At 52.1% G+C, this 19,003-nt stretch overlaps 1 protein-coding gene across 1 annotated transcript; it reads left to right on the top strand.

Annotated features, from left to right (window-relative positions):
- The first annotated feature begins 10,923 nt into the window (after window positions 1–10,923).
- Window positions 10,924–17,015, top strand: LOC135916530 (uncharacterized). Its single transcript, XM_065449940.2, has one exon. It carries the CDS (start codon window positions 11,257–11,259, stop codon window positions 16,642–16,644), a length of 5,388 nt encoding a protein of 1,795 aa, XP_065306012.1. The 5' UTR covers window positions 10,924–11,256; the 3' UTR covers window positions 16,645–17,015.
- Window positions 17,016–19,003: the final 1,988 nt, after the last annotated feature.

Below are 19,003 nucleotides of genomic sequence, written 5' to 3' on the forward strand. Positions count from 1 at the left end.
TCGCAGTGTTTTTCGACAGCATTTACATGTCACGTGGGCTCCACAATACGTGCACTACTAACTCTCGCGTACAACCCACACTGATCGCACCATGTAAAGGCAGACCGCATTCTCTCGATTACTTCATGAAAGCAGCGCATTTGATGTATTTGACGCGAAGTCGTCGTTGTCTTCCACACAAGCAGGTGTGCACCGTAAAAGGAGCACCGTTTCGACGCAGAAAACAACCCCATCGTCTCGCATCAAGCCACGGTAAGCGGCCGCGCCTAAAATAATCGCCGCTAGTTTCCCAAGTCAAATACTCATCCATTTCTTCAATGTCTACGATAGAGAACCATAATATCTGCATAGTCGTCCTGCAATGCGTGGGAGCCAGTGGTCGACCGCGACTGCACCACAGTACTAAAGAATGGATACCTGTTGTTGGTATAGTGTGAACAACTGTCAACGCCCGCTATGGACTGCATGTCGCTGAATTACTCCCTCATTATACGTTACTGAAGAAAGTTGACGTGACCCTAACTGCACTTCATTAAACGTATTTACTTTGCTGGGAATGTGGCGCCCTCTAAGCTACCGCGGATTAATCACCGCCGGGAAGGCCGAAGACAATGCAGGAGGTCATGCTCAAGGTCTCAGGGTCGTTGGCCCCATGCCCGCTCTGCTCCTGTGTGCCGTGCGCAAGGGTTGTCTAATTGGTTAAATCGTACCACGTGGTACGCTGGCGCGCGGGAAAATTTCAACTGAAACAGACGAAAGTGGAAAACAACCCATTAGCGCGGCGGGTTCGTTTGGCTGCTGGCGGCCGTTGAACTTGGCGGCGACATTGGCGGGAAGCGATGGATTTCCGAGTGGGCTCGCCGGCTGACGATCGCTGCTGGCGGATTAACTGTGAGTGTTTCGATTGTATCAATGGGCATCTGGGAGGTTGGACGCACGTTAATCTGCGGGTTTCCATATTTGTGTGCTTCTGCTGGGCAGAATTTCCTTGATTTTGGCGGGGAAACACGGGCCCCATTTGCTTGGGCGATGGCAGTCGGTGCTGGCGGATCGTCGAATGTTTCAGCTACAGTGGTGAGCATTGTGTGTTCTTGGGCCGTACTGTATATTTGTGTGCTTCTTACGAAAAGATGCTACTACCGGACCAACATCGCTGCTCGCTCCACCACTGGAGGATATCCCGCCAAATGCGAGTGTTGACTAGCAAAACAGAGTTTATTTCTTTTCGGCTTTATTAGTAAATTAGGCGGATTTGCGATTGCCGTGTGTTTTGAAGTTTCTCTTCGAGAAGCTTCTGTTGTTCTAGCGTTCCCCCCTCTTTCCATAATGCTTTTTGTGCTCTTATTTATTTAGTTGATAAAAAAGTATTGAATCGCTTGTTACATGGGGCGCTTGATATCATGATCTAGTGCGATCGGAATCGAATTTCTCGATCTTCATTGGCTTATTCAGGCAACGCTTAGTGTCACAAGATGGCAACTCTGCACTCATTCTTTGCTGTCTTCTGGACTGGATTGGCGCGGCTCGCTTCGTGCTTGCGCGCACATTTTTGAGCACAAATTGGTGTGCGCCTGCTTTTCGCACTGGGCTCTCAACAGATCGCTCGCTGCTCGCGCTGAAAAGCGTCGGTTAGTGCAGAAGTGCTTTTTGCCGCGCGCTTACCTTGTCAGCACAGATAGGTGTGCGCCTAGTTTGAGCACTGGGCTTTCAACAGATCGATTGTCGTTCTGTGTCGCCAGAGTGTACCAGACATGGAGGAAGGAAAGTTTTCCTTCATGGTACCAGACGATGCTTGAGTGTACCGAACGGCGCTCTCCCGCTGAGGCGCCGCGTGTGGAAAAATTGTTAGAGGGCGCTGTGAGCGAAGTGGATTGGGGTGGAGGCGCGCTGCGTGGCTTATTCAACGTAATTTCGCCAAGGGCCCTGAGAACGGTTGCGCGCGTACGCTCTTATAATGGTGCTTTATTTAAACTGCAAATTTATATTGAAACATTTTTACAGCGTATACATATTTTAGGCATGGTTGTACAACGTGCGATCTTCAATTTTGCTGTCATTGTCAAGTGCGTCGTCTGGTAGCGATCGCGCGTACGGTGCGCGGACGCCGGCGGACATCAAGTTTTTTCTCGCAGAAAATCTGTGCAATAAATTTTTTTTTCTGGTTTTGCTTGGTTTGGTGCGCCCGCGACTCTTGTCGGCCGGTACCAGTTGTAGTTTTAGCCACGCGAACTACTATATTTAACATTGTTTTCGCGAAGTAATCCGTATTTTTTACCGCAGAAGCTGCCTATTTGCAACATGGAGGTACGTAAGAAAATTTAATTGGTATCCTGTCATTTTACGCGCGGCTCTTGTTGGAATGTTGATCAGGGGCAATGGACAAAGAAAACAATATTATAGTGAAATAAACCAGGTTTATTACCTGCGTGGCGTGAAGAGATGCAGATGACCAATGTACTTCAAGGTAAATCTAAGGGTACCTATGATGGATGGAAACAACTTTAATGGGAAAAGGACCTGCGAGGTTGCCAGCCCGGGCTCAGGCCACCCGGGCATTATGTTCGGTGAGGCATAGCCTTTCCACAGCTGCCCGGGCCCGCTGGATAGCCCATAGTTGGTCGTGTAGTTCAGAGCTAGTCAGAGCGCTTAGCCATCGCTCCTCGAGAAGGTCCGGTTCTATCTTGTCCTCTACATATACTGATCTGATTTGTGTGCACTTCCATAAGATGTGTGCCATGTCTGCGTGTTCGTGTTTGCAGAGCTTGCAGCTCGTGTCTGGGTATTGTGTTGAATTTATTCTGTTTACGTGTACTGGGTTTCGGAACGTTCTGGTTTGCAACCTTCTCCAATCTATTTCTTGAGACCTGTCGAGTTGTTGTGGGGCTGTGGGTATGCCTCTCCTTTTTTCGTGTAGTGTGTCAGTATGTCGTGGTACGTGACCAGTCTTGTCTTGTCTTGTGTCCCAGACAGTGGCGCATACCCACTATGGGGGATCGGCCAAGAAGCAGGCGGTTTTTCGTGTGCTTAGTAGTAAAGCCAAACTAGATTTAAATTGTGGAGCGTGAGACTAGAACTGTAATTTAGACGTATGATGAAAATATTGTGAAGAATTTTGATAAAATAAGTTAACGTAAATAAATGAAATAATGGAAAATATTGATAATTTTAGAAAGTCAGCAAGGTACTCTTTTTGTATCTCTAATGAAATTGTCAATTGCAAGAAAAGCATCCCTGTGGCTTGATCCCAGTGAGGTCGCACCAAAAGAAAGAATGGTTGGTGAGGTTAGCGATAGCCCAAGTTTGGTGAATGAATGTACTAATAATTTTCTTTGTCTGTCCCTGTCGTCTTTTATCGCCTCTTCGTCGTCGTCGCCTCCTCCGTCTCCTCCATCGCCTCCGCCGCAGTCCTTCCCCCTTCCCCGGGGGTTGCGGGGTGTTGGGCCGTCCGTGCCGCGGTGGGTTAGTTTTCGCGCGGCTCGGTGTTATGTACCCCGAGGTTGGGAGGGGCATTCATGGTTACTTCTCCCATATGTGCCGGGATCCATTTGAGGTATTTGGGTGTAATTTTGCGGTTCTTAAAGTCTTCTGCTATGCGGTTCAGGATTTTGGCCGCCTCGGTGGAGACCCAGCCCTTTGTGAAGTTCCTAATAGCCGTCTTGGAGTAGCTGATTACTGTTCTGTATTGTTGCCGACCGTTGATTACAGCCAATGCGATTGCCGTTTCTTCCGCTGCCTCCGACGATCTGGTCCTTACGGAGCCCGCAGTCACGGTCTTTCCTTTCGTGCATACGACCGCCATTGCGAAGAGGGAGTTACCTTTGTCAACGCCGACACAACCATTGTCATCCCGGTTTCGGGGGTACCGCGCGGCGTCTACGAAGAGCACTGTGCACGGGGTTCATGTTCTTCGGGATATTTTCCGTTTTTTTTTTTTTGCGGCTCGGACGTGTGGGTGAATCTGCGCGTTGGGGCCGTTCATTCCGTGGTAGTTTATGCCGATATTTTCCATGATTTCTCTGCCCGCCTTGCTTCCCGAGAGTCTTTCGAGTTGCGCAGTCCTCTGTGCTTCCGCGATTTCCTCCAGCGTGTTATGTACCCCGAGTTGTAGTAACTTTTCGTTTCTTGTGTATTGGGGAGACCCAGTGCTGTTCTGTACGCTTTTCTAATGAGCGCGTCGATCTTGTCTTTCTCGGCCTTGTTCCAGTGGACGAACGCCGCGACGTACGCGACGTGGCTGATCGCGAAGGCCTGAACGAGCCGTACGACGTTTCTGTCTTTAATGCCCCTCCTGTTGTTGGAGACTCTCTGCATTGGCCGAATGGTCGCCGTGACTTTATTTTCCAGGCGTGTTATAGATTCCGTGTTTGTTCCTCTGGCTTCGATCCAGAGACCCAGGACTCCAATCTTCTAGACCATGGGTATCTCCGTGCCTTTTCTCGTGGTACCTAGACATATAGAGTGTTTCGGCGAAAAAATTAAATTTTTTTAAAGGTTGCATGTGGCCGATATCACAATTTTAGTTAATGAGCCGGGTACTCGAAGCGGCGGACACTACTTGCACAAATAAAATGAAATGCAATATCGGCTAATTAACAGGAATTCACTAATTAACTTTTCAGCTCATTACCTTACGACCCATATTGCAATTTACAAATTCTAGCAGTGGACTTCGGAAGGCGGATCAACTTGGAACGAATTCTCAGGACGACCCCTGTTTCGAGATATAAATTTCCGAACTTTGCGGAGAAATGCATTATCGTTCCAGTTACTTGTGTGTTTCAGTGCATGAAACGACGCTTTGTGAACGAATAAACGGGCATTGCGGCCGACATTACGGCCGCAATGCACGTGCAGTCACCGAGCGGCATTAAAAAAATGTACTGAAAGAAAGAAGAGAAAGAAAGGCATCTATTCCTAAGGCATAGTACGCATGACATATGCAATTACAAACGCCGTGTGAGCGGTCTGAACGCATATAGCAGCGCGCGAAGTAGTACGAGTCATAGAGTTTCATAGAAAAGTAATTATTGTATGAAACTCTATGGTACGAATGAACCTTCCGAGAAACATCGCCAGCAGTTTCCGATGGCGCGACCCTGATGCGGCCCAATCCACTTCGATCGCACCGGTGCCACAACGTCGCCACAGTGCCGCCACAAGGTCTCAGCTCGATCGCTTCACCTGGATTTGGCGTATCTGACTATCTCCTAACCCTTCCAGAAAGAAGGGTAGGTGAGATTACATGTATAGAAGACGTATAAACGTGGGAGCGGTATTAAAGGATACCTCTCCATGCTGAGAACACGTCGCAATAGTCAGCAACTTAGCATGCATTAAAAATATATTGAAAAAAGTGAGAATAATTAGCCGCAACGTGGCTACAGTGTACTAGAATACTTTCCAGTGGCACGACCGCGCCTCTCCGCTGACGCGCGCGGTGGCACCTGCAGCGGCGGCGCTGCAATCGACCGCTCTTGAAAGCTCGTCCTGTTCCCCTCTAAAGCGTACGTGGCACACGAAAATAGAAGGCGTGTTTGGTTATGTACAACCGCTGTTTTAACGCAATTCAGCTTGGGTTTGCAATTATTTTTGGGGTACTTTATGTGCGTAGAGGTGTTTGAGGTGGCCGTAAGATTTTGGGCGTGCCTTGAGCAAAGCCAGTAGCAGACGAAGGACAGTCGATGCGCTGCAATTTCTTTTTTCACGCTTAGTCGTCAACTCGGACTAGATGGCAATACCGGAATAATTTGCGAGTACTAAATTTTGCGAAGCAATTGTCATTTGCGGGACCAAATATTCGCATGATGTTCGCGATCGCAAAAGACACCTTGTTTACAGCGTCTGCTAGGGTGCACATGCACATATATCCGTCAAATTAAGGCTGATTTAATATTTACACGAGAAAGCACTTCATTTTTAAAGTACGTGCTGCACAAGACGAAATCTGACGCGCAGAAAAAAAGAAGGGAGAACGACTTCGAAACTGCTTTCTCTGTCCCATACGATTTTATTGCAGGCGCTCTGTAATAGCGCAAGAATCATCCCAAGAGCTTTATTGCACTTTACAAGCAGCTTAGAAATTGGGCTAAGTCAGTCTGCTTAGCTTCAGGTGCTGTGCTGCCTTTCTTTTTGACAGCATATGTGCTTTATTCAAGCCTTTGATAAAAAAATGGAGCCGTGTGGTGACATAAAAGCTGACTATGCGAGGAGTCAGGCTTTCTGCATGATCTCTGCATCCCACCTTCAAGGGAGCGGCGCAATGAATCATATGCAGGATGTCCATTACGCTTTCCCGATGAACTTTTTGTGCACTAAAGCAATTAGTGAAAATGTCTTCAAGCCTTGTTATAAAGCGGAACAGTTCCACCGAGGGGTAGAGTAAACCTCCTTCATCATTATGACGCACAAATTCTGCAGCATGCAAGCGGCGCCCTTCTTCAGTTGGAAGTAAGAGGCTGTCATTACACGCACAGCATTTGGTGGGCAGCACACACTTTTTGGCCACGTATCCGGAAATGTAATATATAAGCCTTGAGTCGCTCCTCTGAACATGGTACTCGTGTTCCACTGCTTCCCTGCCATGTGAACTTGAAGGTACCGCTTGTTTTTCTGTGCAAAGCTTCATCTGGTCAATCAGCTGTTGCTTTGAAGTTTCTTCCCGGTCCCCAACATCAAGAAGGGAACTGATGACATCTCCCTCTGCATTCCCGCCTGCAACACTGTGCGCCAAGTTATAAAAAGAGAGACAGTTAACAGTTAGCAGAAACTGCTGTGGCGTTGGGTGTGAGTTGCAGCCAGATGAGAGTCTAACGATTCCAAAAAAGTTTTCCACTTTATCCTGGCTCAGCCGGGATGTCAACAAGTAGCTAAAGCCAACTTGGTGATGCAAATAGCGAAGAAGCTCAAGAGTACTTGTTAGAGTAACTCTTAAGCCTTCTGCAGTGGACTCGCTCAGAAATGTCTTCTTATCAGCATGGCGCTCCCAGGCGTCCAGGAAACAGAGCATTTCCTTAATGGTTTCTTCACCTGCAGAATGGAGTCGGAGAGCTTCGGCTGTGTACCTTGCAGTCATCACAGCAATCAGTGACTTCATTCTCATGAAGAACTTCTCTGTCGCTTCAATTTTACCACAGCTCCTTTCCAACTGAGTACGGTAAAGAAAGAATGCCCTCAAAGGACCATGCCCAAACAACTGGAATGCATAACTTGCCCGCATTTTTTCGAAATTGTTGGGGAATACGTGGACGCTGGTTATTCCAGGCATTGCTTTCATAGTGACAGCATTGCTATCCAGTTTGAGAGCTTCTCTTGAAAACTGCATTGAAACTGCACCATCAGGGGTGTCAAAAGTCGTGGTGAGAAGCCTGTTTCGCACGTTTTTTACTAGGTGAGGAAAATCAGAGAGAAAATGTAAGAACCGACTGCTCTCAACAGGATGGGGCTTCTTGCAGACCACTTCCTTCAAAGATGCTCGAATGTTAAAGATGCGCCACATTTTCCTGTTCCAGGCCGCTGCATCGCAAGTTACGAAGTCCACAAACAGGCCAGCCCTTTCTGCTAAAATTGTGGACTCAAGCACAATTTTGGCCAACAGGTCCCCTTTCACATTCTCGTTGCTTCCGAAAACACCAATAACCTGACTCCAGCTGCCAACCAGTGGCACAAACATCACTACGAGGCCATGATTGCATGGCAATGTTTTTTCTTTTTCGGGTGTGTACGGGCCCAGGTCTACAAAACCTTCAATCTTCGCTCCTGTGGTCACTGACAAATGTTCAGCTAGCTTCATTTCATCCACGACTATTCCACCATGTCGGTGGAACACATCCAGGTGGGCAACCTTCTTTTCCAACACACTCAGCATTTTCTCATTGAACCCGTAGCCGCTTCTGTACTGAGCAGTGTATTTACGCAGGGTTGTTTCACTTGGGAGTACCAAAATGTTCTGCCTCCGCATATATTGATACAGCTTTGGGCTTCTCATTTTGAGCAAGATGCATTCGAGGATCCATTCTTTGTCGTACTTCATGCCCCGCGGACTCTTCCTTCTTGATGCCTCGAAGCATTGCCTGACAGCGAGCTGCTGCTTTGGTGACAAAAAGCTTAACTTTTCAGCAAGTACATCTTCAGCTGTTGCAGCACATTCGCTTTTGATTTTCTTGAGGTCCAAGGCGAGCTTGTCTACCTTCGATAAAAGCCGCTTGTTTTTACGGGTACATGCTTGCAGCTTCTTCAAAACACTGCCGTGACACCGCGAGCTAGCATTATTGCAACTTTGGTTCTGACCTTGACGCCTTTCGAGACGCCACTGCCGCCTAACAAGGGCTTTTCTTAGATACTTGCAAACGACGCAAGCCGTTCCTTCTTTTGTAGTCTTGCTTAGGCAGTTAGTACTATAAGCTGCTCTTGCCTCGCGCCTAATTTGGCCTTGCAATCTCATTGTTAAGCTGGTAGTTAGGCAGCTTTCATTCCGTGACGCTGCGCCTTTGCAGAGATGCATATCATGCGCTTCCAGCAGAGTGGTTATAGCATCTTGAATAGTTGCCACTGACGCGCCAGCCACCTGCTTACCCAGCACGAACGTCTTCGAGTTCATAGCACCGGCACTGTTTGCAGTGAAGAACACGGCCTTTTCCACATTCACCTCACCTGAGAGCGAGTCGAGGGAACATGAAGTAAAACATACTCCGTCTGCGTCGTGAAGTTCATGTAGCGTCCAGCGCTTCCCAGGCACTTTTATTTTCATCACCGCAGCGACAGTCGCGGCCACACAGACTTCGTTGTCAACCGTCGCACCCGTAGGTTCGTCAACCTCTGTCGTCTCTGCAAGCTGCCCTCGTGCCTTTTTTCGTGGTAGGACTTCGTCATCGCCCTTCCTTTTTCTTTCGTTCCTCTTGGGAGTAGGCTGCTTGCTCAGGTAAGCTGGCAGATTTGGCAAAATTGTGGGGACTGCGTCCGGAGTAAGCGTAGGCGTACCGCGTGGGATGCGAACTTCCTCCCCATTTATACGGTGCACATAGTCCCGAACAATGAAGCGCTGCTCAAAATGCAGCTCACATACCGCGCAGTCTGTGGTTAGCGGCTTGTCGGCTCTATGTAGGTTTCTCTCCCACGTGCACCTCCGTTCCGGGTCTGCAGGCGCCTTGAATAACGATAGCTTCTTCGCACTGTTGGTTCGGGCGTATCCTGTGCTGCACCCTGGGGCGTAGCAATGGTTGAGACGTTGCTTTGCACTCATTGATGCAAGTGGCCGCATTCACAAGAGAACGCTTGCGACGCACAACCGCACAGAGCAAAAAGCCACCACCAAAACACACCGCTGAAATGCAATGGTATTGCGTGCCCAGACCTGTCGCCTTCAAGAGTGGTCGACGGCAGCGCCACCGCTTCGGGTGCCACTGCGGGTGACACGCGCCGCAAGGCGCAGCCCCCTCCGCTCGTTGCACTGAATTGCTTCTAGTTCACTGTAACGTGGCTGTGCCGCAGCCGCCATGTGCCGCACGTGCCACCGACCAATTCCCATATGGCTTGACTGCCGTGCTCTCCGCCAGATGGCGCGAACTGCCAGTAGCCGCGCAGAAAAAAACGTCGAAAGCTCGCGAGGCCGTCTCGCCCAAATGCGTGAATTGCATCGTGCTCGCGTAGGCAACATTTAATCATCGCTTCATTTGAACGCCGCCGTCGCCTTTTGGCCATAGCGATTGCACTGTCAGCAGCCCGCTGTGGTCGTACCTTTGACGTCATAACCTCTTTCGTACCTCCATCGTACCTTTGTCCTCAAGCCGTTGCCGTCAAAAACTACTGCCATTCCATCGGAGTCACGTGGTCGCCACGCGTCGTCTTCGCACCATTGTCGCTGTACCATCCTCGTCACTACTGCGTTAGTTGTCACTTCATGCAGCGTCATCTCGTGGTCGTCACACCATCGTCATCGTATGCTATCGTCGCCACTTCAGCGTCATCTCGTGTTCGTCACGCTGCCGTCGTCATCCATCGTCATGCCGAACGCGCATGTCGTCATGTCATGCTCGTGATGTCATGCTCGTGATGTCATGCTCGCGCTGCCGAACGAAAGCACAAGTCGTGGCAGGCTCAGCGACAACATTCGAGAGCAAAGGAACCGCGTCTTCCACAGTCTCCCAGCACAAGAAGGTTGAAAGCCAATGAACGGATGCGGCCGAAGCGACTCAACTGGTCTCCTGCGATGAAGGCAGAACGCAAGCGACAACAACGCCTTCGGAACAACCTCTAGCAACAGCAGCAACAACAAACCACTTCAAGTGGGGAACGCCAGCTCCCAGATTCTCCCAACACCGAAAGACTGAAGTGTCGACGAGAGAAAGCGTCTAAAGCGACTCAACACGTCTCCGGGAACGAGTGCTAAAGAGGCGGAACGCAAGCGACAGCAGTGGTTTTCAAGAACAAGTACCAGTCGAATCAGCCATTAAATCATTTATTCAATATCACAGTGCATTTCAATCAAACAGAGTAGTTCGGACAACGGCAACAGAGGCAATCGGAGAAAGGTTTTCGCCTGCCGCAGTTTAGCTCAGCGAACTGCCCACACTTTCTTGTACACATTTGCGTCGTCTGTGCACCTTTCAGAAATTATTTCGTTTCGTTTCCTTGTATGGTGATATACCCACGGTGGGTAATACGGCCTTAATTTTATTTATTTATTTTATTGACGAGTATGTGCCCCACTGAGTAATGTTCATACGTCTACAGGGCAGATTAAATTTAAACCGCGTTCTAAGATGACAAGAATGAGATCGGTGTGGACGAATTCGTGATTTGTGGGCATTCTTGCAATACTTGTACATTTTTGAACATAACAATGCCGAGGTGTTCAAAGGTTTTTAATACCTCGTCTGAAACAGTCATGCAGGGCCGCATCATTCCTTTTCTTCTTTACCTCCGGCCGTGGCCCACGCGCAGCGCGCGCAGCGCATGACACGCGACGAGAAGACGCCATCTTGATTCTCGGCCGCGCAGCATCTAGGTGCGACTGCCGCTTCTCGTGAGCCCAACCAAGGACCGGGAGAGTTGAGCATCTTCCCTCGTTATTCATCCCCTGAAGCAGGCCTAGGCCTGCCTAGTGAATGCGAGGTCTAACAGTGTGGTGGTCGAGCATCGGCGCCACCCACGGACGAACGAGGTACCGTCTGTCTGAGCAGTGACACACCACCAGCCTGCGGTTGGCGGCGCCCGCCGCAGAAAACAAGGACAAGAAAGCTTCGCCCTTTGGTATCGGTAATGGACGAGAGCTGTCCACAGTCCTCTACACATTGGGACGAAGTACTCACACTGTCGTCTTCGTCGGAGTCAATACGGCGACGTGAGCCACGGCATGTGTTCCCTGGCCACTCATCGCGGAAAGCCAGAGGTTCGGCTGCGAAGTCGTCACAGAGACGACCGTCCCATTCACCGAAACCAGAGACGGAAGATATCGCGTCTAGGAGCTCTGCAGAAGCTCCGGGGTACGTTAGCACTGACGAGTCTACCCTGACGCCCCTTACCGTCGCGGAACGTTCTCCCTGGGTCAAGTCCTCAGCGCCTAGGAAAGTGCACGGCACGCTCCAGAAAGCTAACGCGACGCCAGCGACGCATGGTGAAGAGCGCTCAGATGTCCTCGAGAAAGGCAACGTCGCGCGAAGCGGATCGACAGCGATGACGTGCGGCCGCGGACGCCGTATCTACGCTGAAGAACGAGAGACATCGAAGCGTTCCGTTTTCTCCAGACCAGGCCGCCGACACCACCTGGCGAGAGGCCGCAGGACAACGAGCGACAGTTTCGCAGGACGTCAGGCATCGATACCGAGCAGCTTCGAGGACATAGAGGGGCAACGCATATTTGACGCGGACGCTGCGTATCCCAAGTCGTCGCTGTTTGGAAGACTATCGACCGGCATCGGCTCGATCGCCAGAAGGCTTTTCCGAAGCGGTCCACCGGAAGCACTGCCGACGACTGTAGTTCGCGGAAAAGGCAAGAGAACGGAACTTGGATGGTTGACGTCTCGTTCAGGAGAAGCGCGTACTCTCCGGCCGGAGTCAGAAGGTGCCCCTTTTGGGGAAGAAGGAAGAGCCCAGGGTTTTCGCTTGAAGCGCACCCGCCATAGCCGCCGCAATGACGTATACGACACCATCCAAGGGTCGGAACAAGATCTGCAGCCGTTGTACCACGCTACCCGTTCGTCTCATCGCCACAACCGGAGAAGCCCTATTCGCAGAGCAACCGAAACGGTTGTAGGAGGAGACGGAGTTCCTTTGAGCGCTGCATGTATCGCCGCGTCGGATAAAGCAAGACGCGTGGCCCCGGAGACGTCCGGAGTGCGCAGACCGGTTCCAGAGGGTCAAGGTGACATCCAGCTACAAGACCACAGAGGTACTTGCGCGATGCCAAAGACACGTACTACTCGCTTTGATCCTATGGTGATGATTGCTGCGGGCGAGAATCTCCGCATGAAGCGAAAAGAAGAGAGCACAAGATCGCACAGAAGGAGACATCGCTCGAAGGAGCGCGACGAAAGAACCAGGTCCAAGTCCCCCGGCAGTCGAGGGCGTGGCGAGAGCAACGGCGAAGGCGAACAGCGACGCAAGAGGAAATCACGGTCGCGCAAGCGACACAGAGATGGCAGCAGGAGTCGTAAGGAAAAGTCCGAGACAAACGTCGCAGGATCAACGTACGAACTCAGCGGCTCGCCGTCTCGATCCTTCGACTTCTCCATCAGCCCGGTGCCCGTGACACGTGGCACCCTACCTCGACCCGAGCTTACGCGATCCAGCGAAGTCCAGCTTGGATCGAGCACGTGGCTTGTGGATGGACACTCTTCCGACAGCCCTCAAGCGGTCGCTCTGGACATGAAGTCGTCATTGCGGAAGCCCTTTGCGCCTTCGAGGAAGGACGAGAAACGGGAAGTCAACGTCATTTCCGCGTCATCACAACTTTCTAATAAAAAGTCTAAGCGCTCGTCTAAAAGATCCTCCAAGAAAAAGAAGACATCGAGGGCAGAGAAGGAAGCAGAAAAAGAAGAGCCAAATCAGTTGCCGGCAGACGGCGCAGTCTCGCCACCCAGCGGGCAAGAAAGGGGCGCAACGAGCCCACAACAAATGTCAGAACCGAGGTCGAAGCACAAGTCAAAGTCCAAGTCCAAGTCGAAGCGGAAGTCGAGGGAGGATAAAGGAAGTGAAGCGGGCAAGGATGGCGAGAAGACTCCTAACGATAAAGAGAAGCGCAGAAAGTCCAAGCGGAAGTCCAAGCGTACGTCTAGAGAAGATAAAAAAAGCAAAGCTGATTTGAGTCCAGGTGAGGAGAGTCCGAAGGTCGCAGAGAGTCGCAGAGGCCCCGGTCATCGCACTCATAAGGGCCGAGAAGGGGCAACGAGTCCTGGAAGCCCACCAAGCGGTGAAATTAGCCCAGCCGAGTCGCGTAGTCCTTCAAGGCCTACGAGTACTGCAGGTCCCGCAGGTGACGTCAGCCCAGCAAGCCCTTCTGGCAGGATCAGCCCTGCCGGCCTTAAGAGCCCGTCGAGTGAGACTCCGACAAGTCAGGAAAGCTCAGTTAGCCCAGAATCCTCTAGGAAGAAGTCCCGACACCACAGGCATGGCAAGAAGCACAGACGCAAAAAGCACAAGCAAAGGGGCTCTCCAAGACACAAAAGTCGTTCCAGGGCGTCCAAAAGAAGCCGTTCCAAACATCGACGTTCCAAAAGTAGCAGGTCGAAGAAAGGAAAGGATAGAAGTCCGAGGAGTGGGGAAATTTCGAGCGTTACACCTGAAAGCAGTGTATCTGGCGGCTCGAAGCGTCAAGAAAGAAGCGGGTCACGTAGGAGCCGGTCCCGAAGCCGAAGTAGAAGCGATCGTAGTGGCAGGTCTAGCCACGGGTCGAAAAGAAAATCACGGTCGCGCAAGCGACACAGAGATGGCAGCAGGAGTCGTAAGGAGAAGTCCGAGACGAACGTCGCAGAATCAACGTACGAACTCAGCGGCTCTCCGTCTCGATTCTTCGACTTCTCCGTCAGCCCGGTGCCCGTGACGCGTGGCACCATGCCTCGGCCCGAGATAAGTAGAGAAGACAAGAAATCAAAGAGCAGGAGCAGATCCAGAAGTGGAGGCAGCCGCAGATCCAGCAGCAAGCGGAGCCGGGAGTCGGAAAGCATCAGCAGGAGTTCGCCGCATCGAACGACATCGGATATAAGGAAACACAAAGGAAAGAAAAGGCACCATCGACGCAGACACAGGAAAGGCCGCGGCAGATCGTCCCACCGGAAGTCTCGTTTACACATGACCTCTGGAGCAGGGAGAGGCCGGAAAAAGCGCGGAGACACCGTTACGGAGAGTTACGCGGCCCAGTCTGCACCGCCCTACCTCTGTCTGCTGCTGTCGGGCCTGGGCGTCGTGCTGGCCATGGTAGCGTGCGGGATCATGATATATTACGTATTCACCTGCAGGAAACAACTGATGGCTACTACCCATTCGGTTTTCAGCGGTGCTACCCAACCCGAGTATCCCGACCCGGAGCACGAACCGATCGCGCCAGAAGTCGTCCCAGGCACGGCAGAAGCTATGCAGGTCTATTACTGCACGACAGACCACTGCAAGCGGGAGGCACGGTACATCCGGAGACTTCTTAGCCAACAAGAGCGGCCGTGTGAGAACTTCTACAAGCACGTTTGCAACGTTTGGATGAGCGAGCATCCGGCGCACGCTTTAAGCACCGGCTCGGTGGTCTCGCGAGACACGCTGCTCCAGGATAACATAGCGCGCCGGCTTGTCGCCGTTGTCGGCAGCGCGAGACAGCGAGACATCCAAGTAGCGGCGAACCTTTACAAGGCCTGTGTCAACAGAGGTCGCAGCGTCGCTACATCCAAGGAGGCGATCGGCGCGCTGTTCTCGCGGTGGAAGATAGAGAAGTGGCCTAGAAGCACCGCGGTTGAGGACGTAATGGCGGTGTGGACCTTCGCTGCTGAGCTGAACCGAGACTTGAATCTGGCAACACTCGTACGTGCCGGCGTCGGTACCGACCCGGACAATGTGGACGTCACGGCTATTGAGTTATCCCAACCTCGCTGCCTCTACGCTCGTGTCGGCAAGGACAATAAAGAAGCCGAGGATGTTCTGGTCGCAGCTGTGGGCGAAGCTGCCACTGAAATCGGCGACTCGGGTGTGGCTGCCGACGCCCTTGGGGGCCAAATGTGGTCGGCGTGCACTCTCATCGCAGCCGCGTGCCGCAGTGGTTTCGGGGACGACAGCGTCACCGTCGTCAAGTTCGGACAGCTGGAACATTTGGGGTTACAGACGTTCCTGACCGTCCTGCTGGACGACGGCATCGGCGGCGCCGACATCGTGGTCCTCCACTCGGTCCGTAGTTTCCTGCGAGAACTGCAGGGAGCCCTGCACGCGATACCGCCTCTGGACACGCTAAACTATCTGGGTTTCCTCGCAATCGTCCACGTGGCGCCGTTCCTCCCCGACGAGCTGCGAGGCCTACGATACCTGTTCACCGAGGTCCGCTTTGGCCGCACGGTCGGCGACGCCAAGGACGACACCCCCTTGCTGTGCGCTCGGCTCGTCGAACGGGCTCTGCCGGGCTGCTTCGCGAAGGCGGCGCAAATGTGGCGCCTGTCAAATGGCCAGGAGATGTCGACGCGAGAGTGGCTGACTCAGTTGGAATCGGTTTTCCTGAGGCACGTCGCCGACTTCCCCTGGATGAGCCAGCTGTCGTCGCTGTTGATACGCTACCGCGTCAAGCGACGCGCCCTGACGCAGTTCGGCCAGTCTCTAGGCAAGCGGCGAGACGACGCTTGCGCGCCCCTCGACGACCAGATGGGCCCCGGCGACCCTCTGCTGTTCTTCGCCAACGTCTCTCGGCGTCGGCAAGCCCAGAAGTTCCGGGATCTGCGCGGCCACAGCGCGCTGCTCAGGCGCCGCGCCGCCGGTTCGGAGTTCTCCACCGAGGCTTCGTTCCGCCGCTCGCTGCGGGTGGTCCACGTGCCGGCGGCGCTGTTCAACGCGTCCGTGGAGAGCAACAGCTCGTTCTTCGTGTTCCAGCTCGCGCGCGTGGCGGTCCGGTTCAACCGGGCTCTGGTGCAGCTGCTGCACGAGGACCCGTACGAACGGGACGTGCCGGTGAGCTTCACCGACGACTCTCGGGCCAAGCTGGACGCTCTGCTGGACTGCTTCGACGGGGACGCCCAGTCGAGCCTCGGCGCCTCCTCCTCCACTTCGCCGGAGGCCCTCTCGCAGGTGCGCCGGGCTTTCCTCGACGGCACGTCCGCGCTGCTGCTGGCGATGAAGGCGTTCGAGGAGCTCCCTCCCGTCAAGCAAATCTGGAAGCTCGACCTGCGACTTGCCGGCCTCGAGAACTCGTCCGCGAGGCAGTTGTTCTTCATCTACTTCGCGCTGGACAACTGCGAGTCGACGGCCCCCGCTTTCCACACGTCGTCGATGTCCGCGGAAGACAGGGTCAACGTCCCGCTCAAGCACATCGAGCAGTTCGCCGAGGCCTTCCACTGCGAGGCCCAGGATCCCATGGTGTCGGCTAGCGACGGCTCGTGCTCCGTGATGCGTGGCGCCCGCCACGAGCAACCGACGCAGCGCCGGGAGTATCGAGAGCCCGACGGCTCGTCTCCTTCCGGGGTTTAGCGGGGCCACGCGTAAACATTACGAAACCGCGGAATCTATGCATGCTTGCTTATACTAGAAACAAACATTATTTCGTTTTTGTACGCTTTGGCGATAACGTTACACTGCGATACTGTGCATCGATCAACGCGAACGCGCATCTGCTTGCTGTTGTGGATACCTTAATTATGTCGCGCATGTGGTGGTTAGTGATCGCCCCACGACCAACGGTCGTTTATGTGAATCGCCGGCCACGTGTTTCGGAACCTGTTGGTTCATAATATGAACATCAAAGTGCATATTAAGCAGTTTGGTGTGGTACATCTGTACCGTACCTCATTTGTTAAGACGAAGAAGAAACTTTAGTAAAGAATAGTCCGGCAGTTCTTGAAGTAGTGGCCTTGATGTGGCAGGCTTGATGTGATGTGGTGCTTCCCCATAGCTGATGATGCGCGTTAATTCACCTGGGAAGGCCAAGGGACCAGTGGTCGTTAGCAGTACAGTATATCGTTAAAGGAAACCGCGGCCTTTATTTTTTTACTGCCGCTCGAATAGAATGTGGCGGGTTGATTGAGTTGACTTGTTATTAACCCTGTATGCTCGCTGAGGAAGCAGTACCGATGCGTATACATGTATGTGTTCCGCGTAATCAACGACGTAAAACGTGTACTTACCATATCTTCGAGGATTGTAGCAGGAGAAATTATGGGACACAGACACAGAATGGAACGAACAGACGTGGAAGTAGCGGTCTGTGTCCCACAATTTCTGCTGTTGCAGTCCTCGAAGAAGGAAACGAGTGGCTCAGTTAAATATGCCCTTTCGACGTACAATGTCGACAGGTCCAAAAACAAGAAAGGGGCTGGCAGATGGAATGGCACACTGTGGTATAAACGTTTTTAAACAGGGTTGAAGTACCTCAGACAGGCTGGCCAACGTTTCGATAGGTGGACCTATCTTCGTCAAAGGCGGCCTCGTCATCCTCGGCGTGTTAGTTTTAAAGGGTTACACGCCGAGGATGACGAGGCCGCCTTTGACGAAGATAGGTCCACCTATCGAAACGTTGGCCAGCCTGTCTGAGGTACTTCAACCCTGTTTAAAAAAGTTTATACCACAATGTCGACAGGTAGGCATTTCTATATGACGCCTGGCGCATCATATTCAACGGTTCTTTGGTTTACTTTTATATGACCATTGGGTATGTGCCACTGCGACACAAAAGTGACGGAATCTTTTGATGCATGTCGTGCTCCTCTGCATACACCCCTCGTCCCAACATGTCCTTAAAATCACCATCATCGTTGTCGTTTATTTGCGTTTCTTGTAGTGTCGCTTTCTCGCCTGTGCTTCTTTCTTCTTTAATCTTTATGCGGTACGTGGAAAGTGATTCAATCACTCATTCACGATTTCCGCTATTTTGTCTTCTTTTTTTTTGTAGGTATTATTTACTGTAGTGAATTTTGCGAAATATATACGCCTCATTGGGCGAGGAGGAAAGGGCGCGTGCCTTTCCTCCTCTCTGGCTCGTGCGACCCGGCGCCACTCTGCTTGAATGCGTTGCCGTCGCGCGATGCGGAACAATTTGGAGATCTTCGCTTTCATCGAAATTTGCATGAACTCAGCTCATACGAGGTCGCCGGAACCACATTCTAGCGCTTCGGTGCAGCAGTAATTACAGCATGTGCAAATTTAATTTGGCTGCGCAAACATGTGACGTGCATCGCCAACCGCAGTGCATGTGCTGTGAACTGTTTTGACTGTAGCGGTTTCTCGCTCGACGAAGGGAGCCAGCGTCGGTGATTTGCCAGCGTGAATTAGAAAGTATTCTCACCATCTGGCGTGGGAACTATAGCATAAGAGTGCATGCTCTTATATGCTCTTGTACGACCAACTCAATGCAACCCCGAAACATCTAAGCGCCAGTCGTTGTAAAATATTTGTGTCAGTAAGCCACAGTCATCGTTCTCAGGGCTTTCATGTCTATTAGACTTCAAATCACAACGCTATGTCTACGCTAGCCTCCTGTATGGGTCGAGATGTATTATTGCGATAGCAATTATATGTGCACACTCAAGGCGCATTTCTACCGTCGCCGTGAGGCTGCGTACGAAGTCCAAGGGCGATCAAATCGTTGCCGAGCGCCGTATGCTGCATGTGCGAGTGAAAGCGCGCGAGGGTGAGTCGGCGATCGCGGCTCAACTCGCGCACGCAACGGAGGAAAGCGGGGACGAAGCGCGCCGCCTTCCGTCGCGCGCAAGGCTGCCGGAGAAAGACAGGGAGGGAGAGGGGGGGGGTCGTTTTATAGAAGTGAGATGTCTTCTTGTTTGCTTGTGCCGGCGTGGACACCATGCTTGTTAATTTAGTTGGTATGCCTATGTTT

This window comes from Dermacentor albipictus, chromosome 9, assembly GCF_038994185.2.
Source record: "Dermacentor albipictus isolate Rhodes 1998 colony chromosome 9, USDA_Dalb.pri_finalv2, whole genome shotgun sequence".
Taxonomy (NCBI): Eukaryota; Metazoa; Arthropoda; class Arachnida; order Ixodida; family Ixodidae; genus Dermacentor; species Dermacentor albipictus.

Excerpts from the sequence above, each read along its gene's own strand:
- LOC135916530 (XM_065449940.2), top strand. The coding sequence starts at position 11,257 with ATGGACGAGAGCTGTCCACAGTCCTCTACACATTGGGACGAAGTACTC.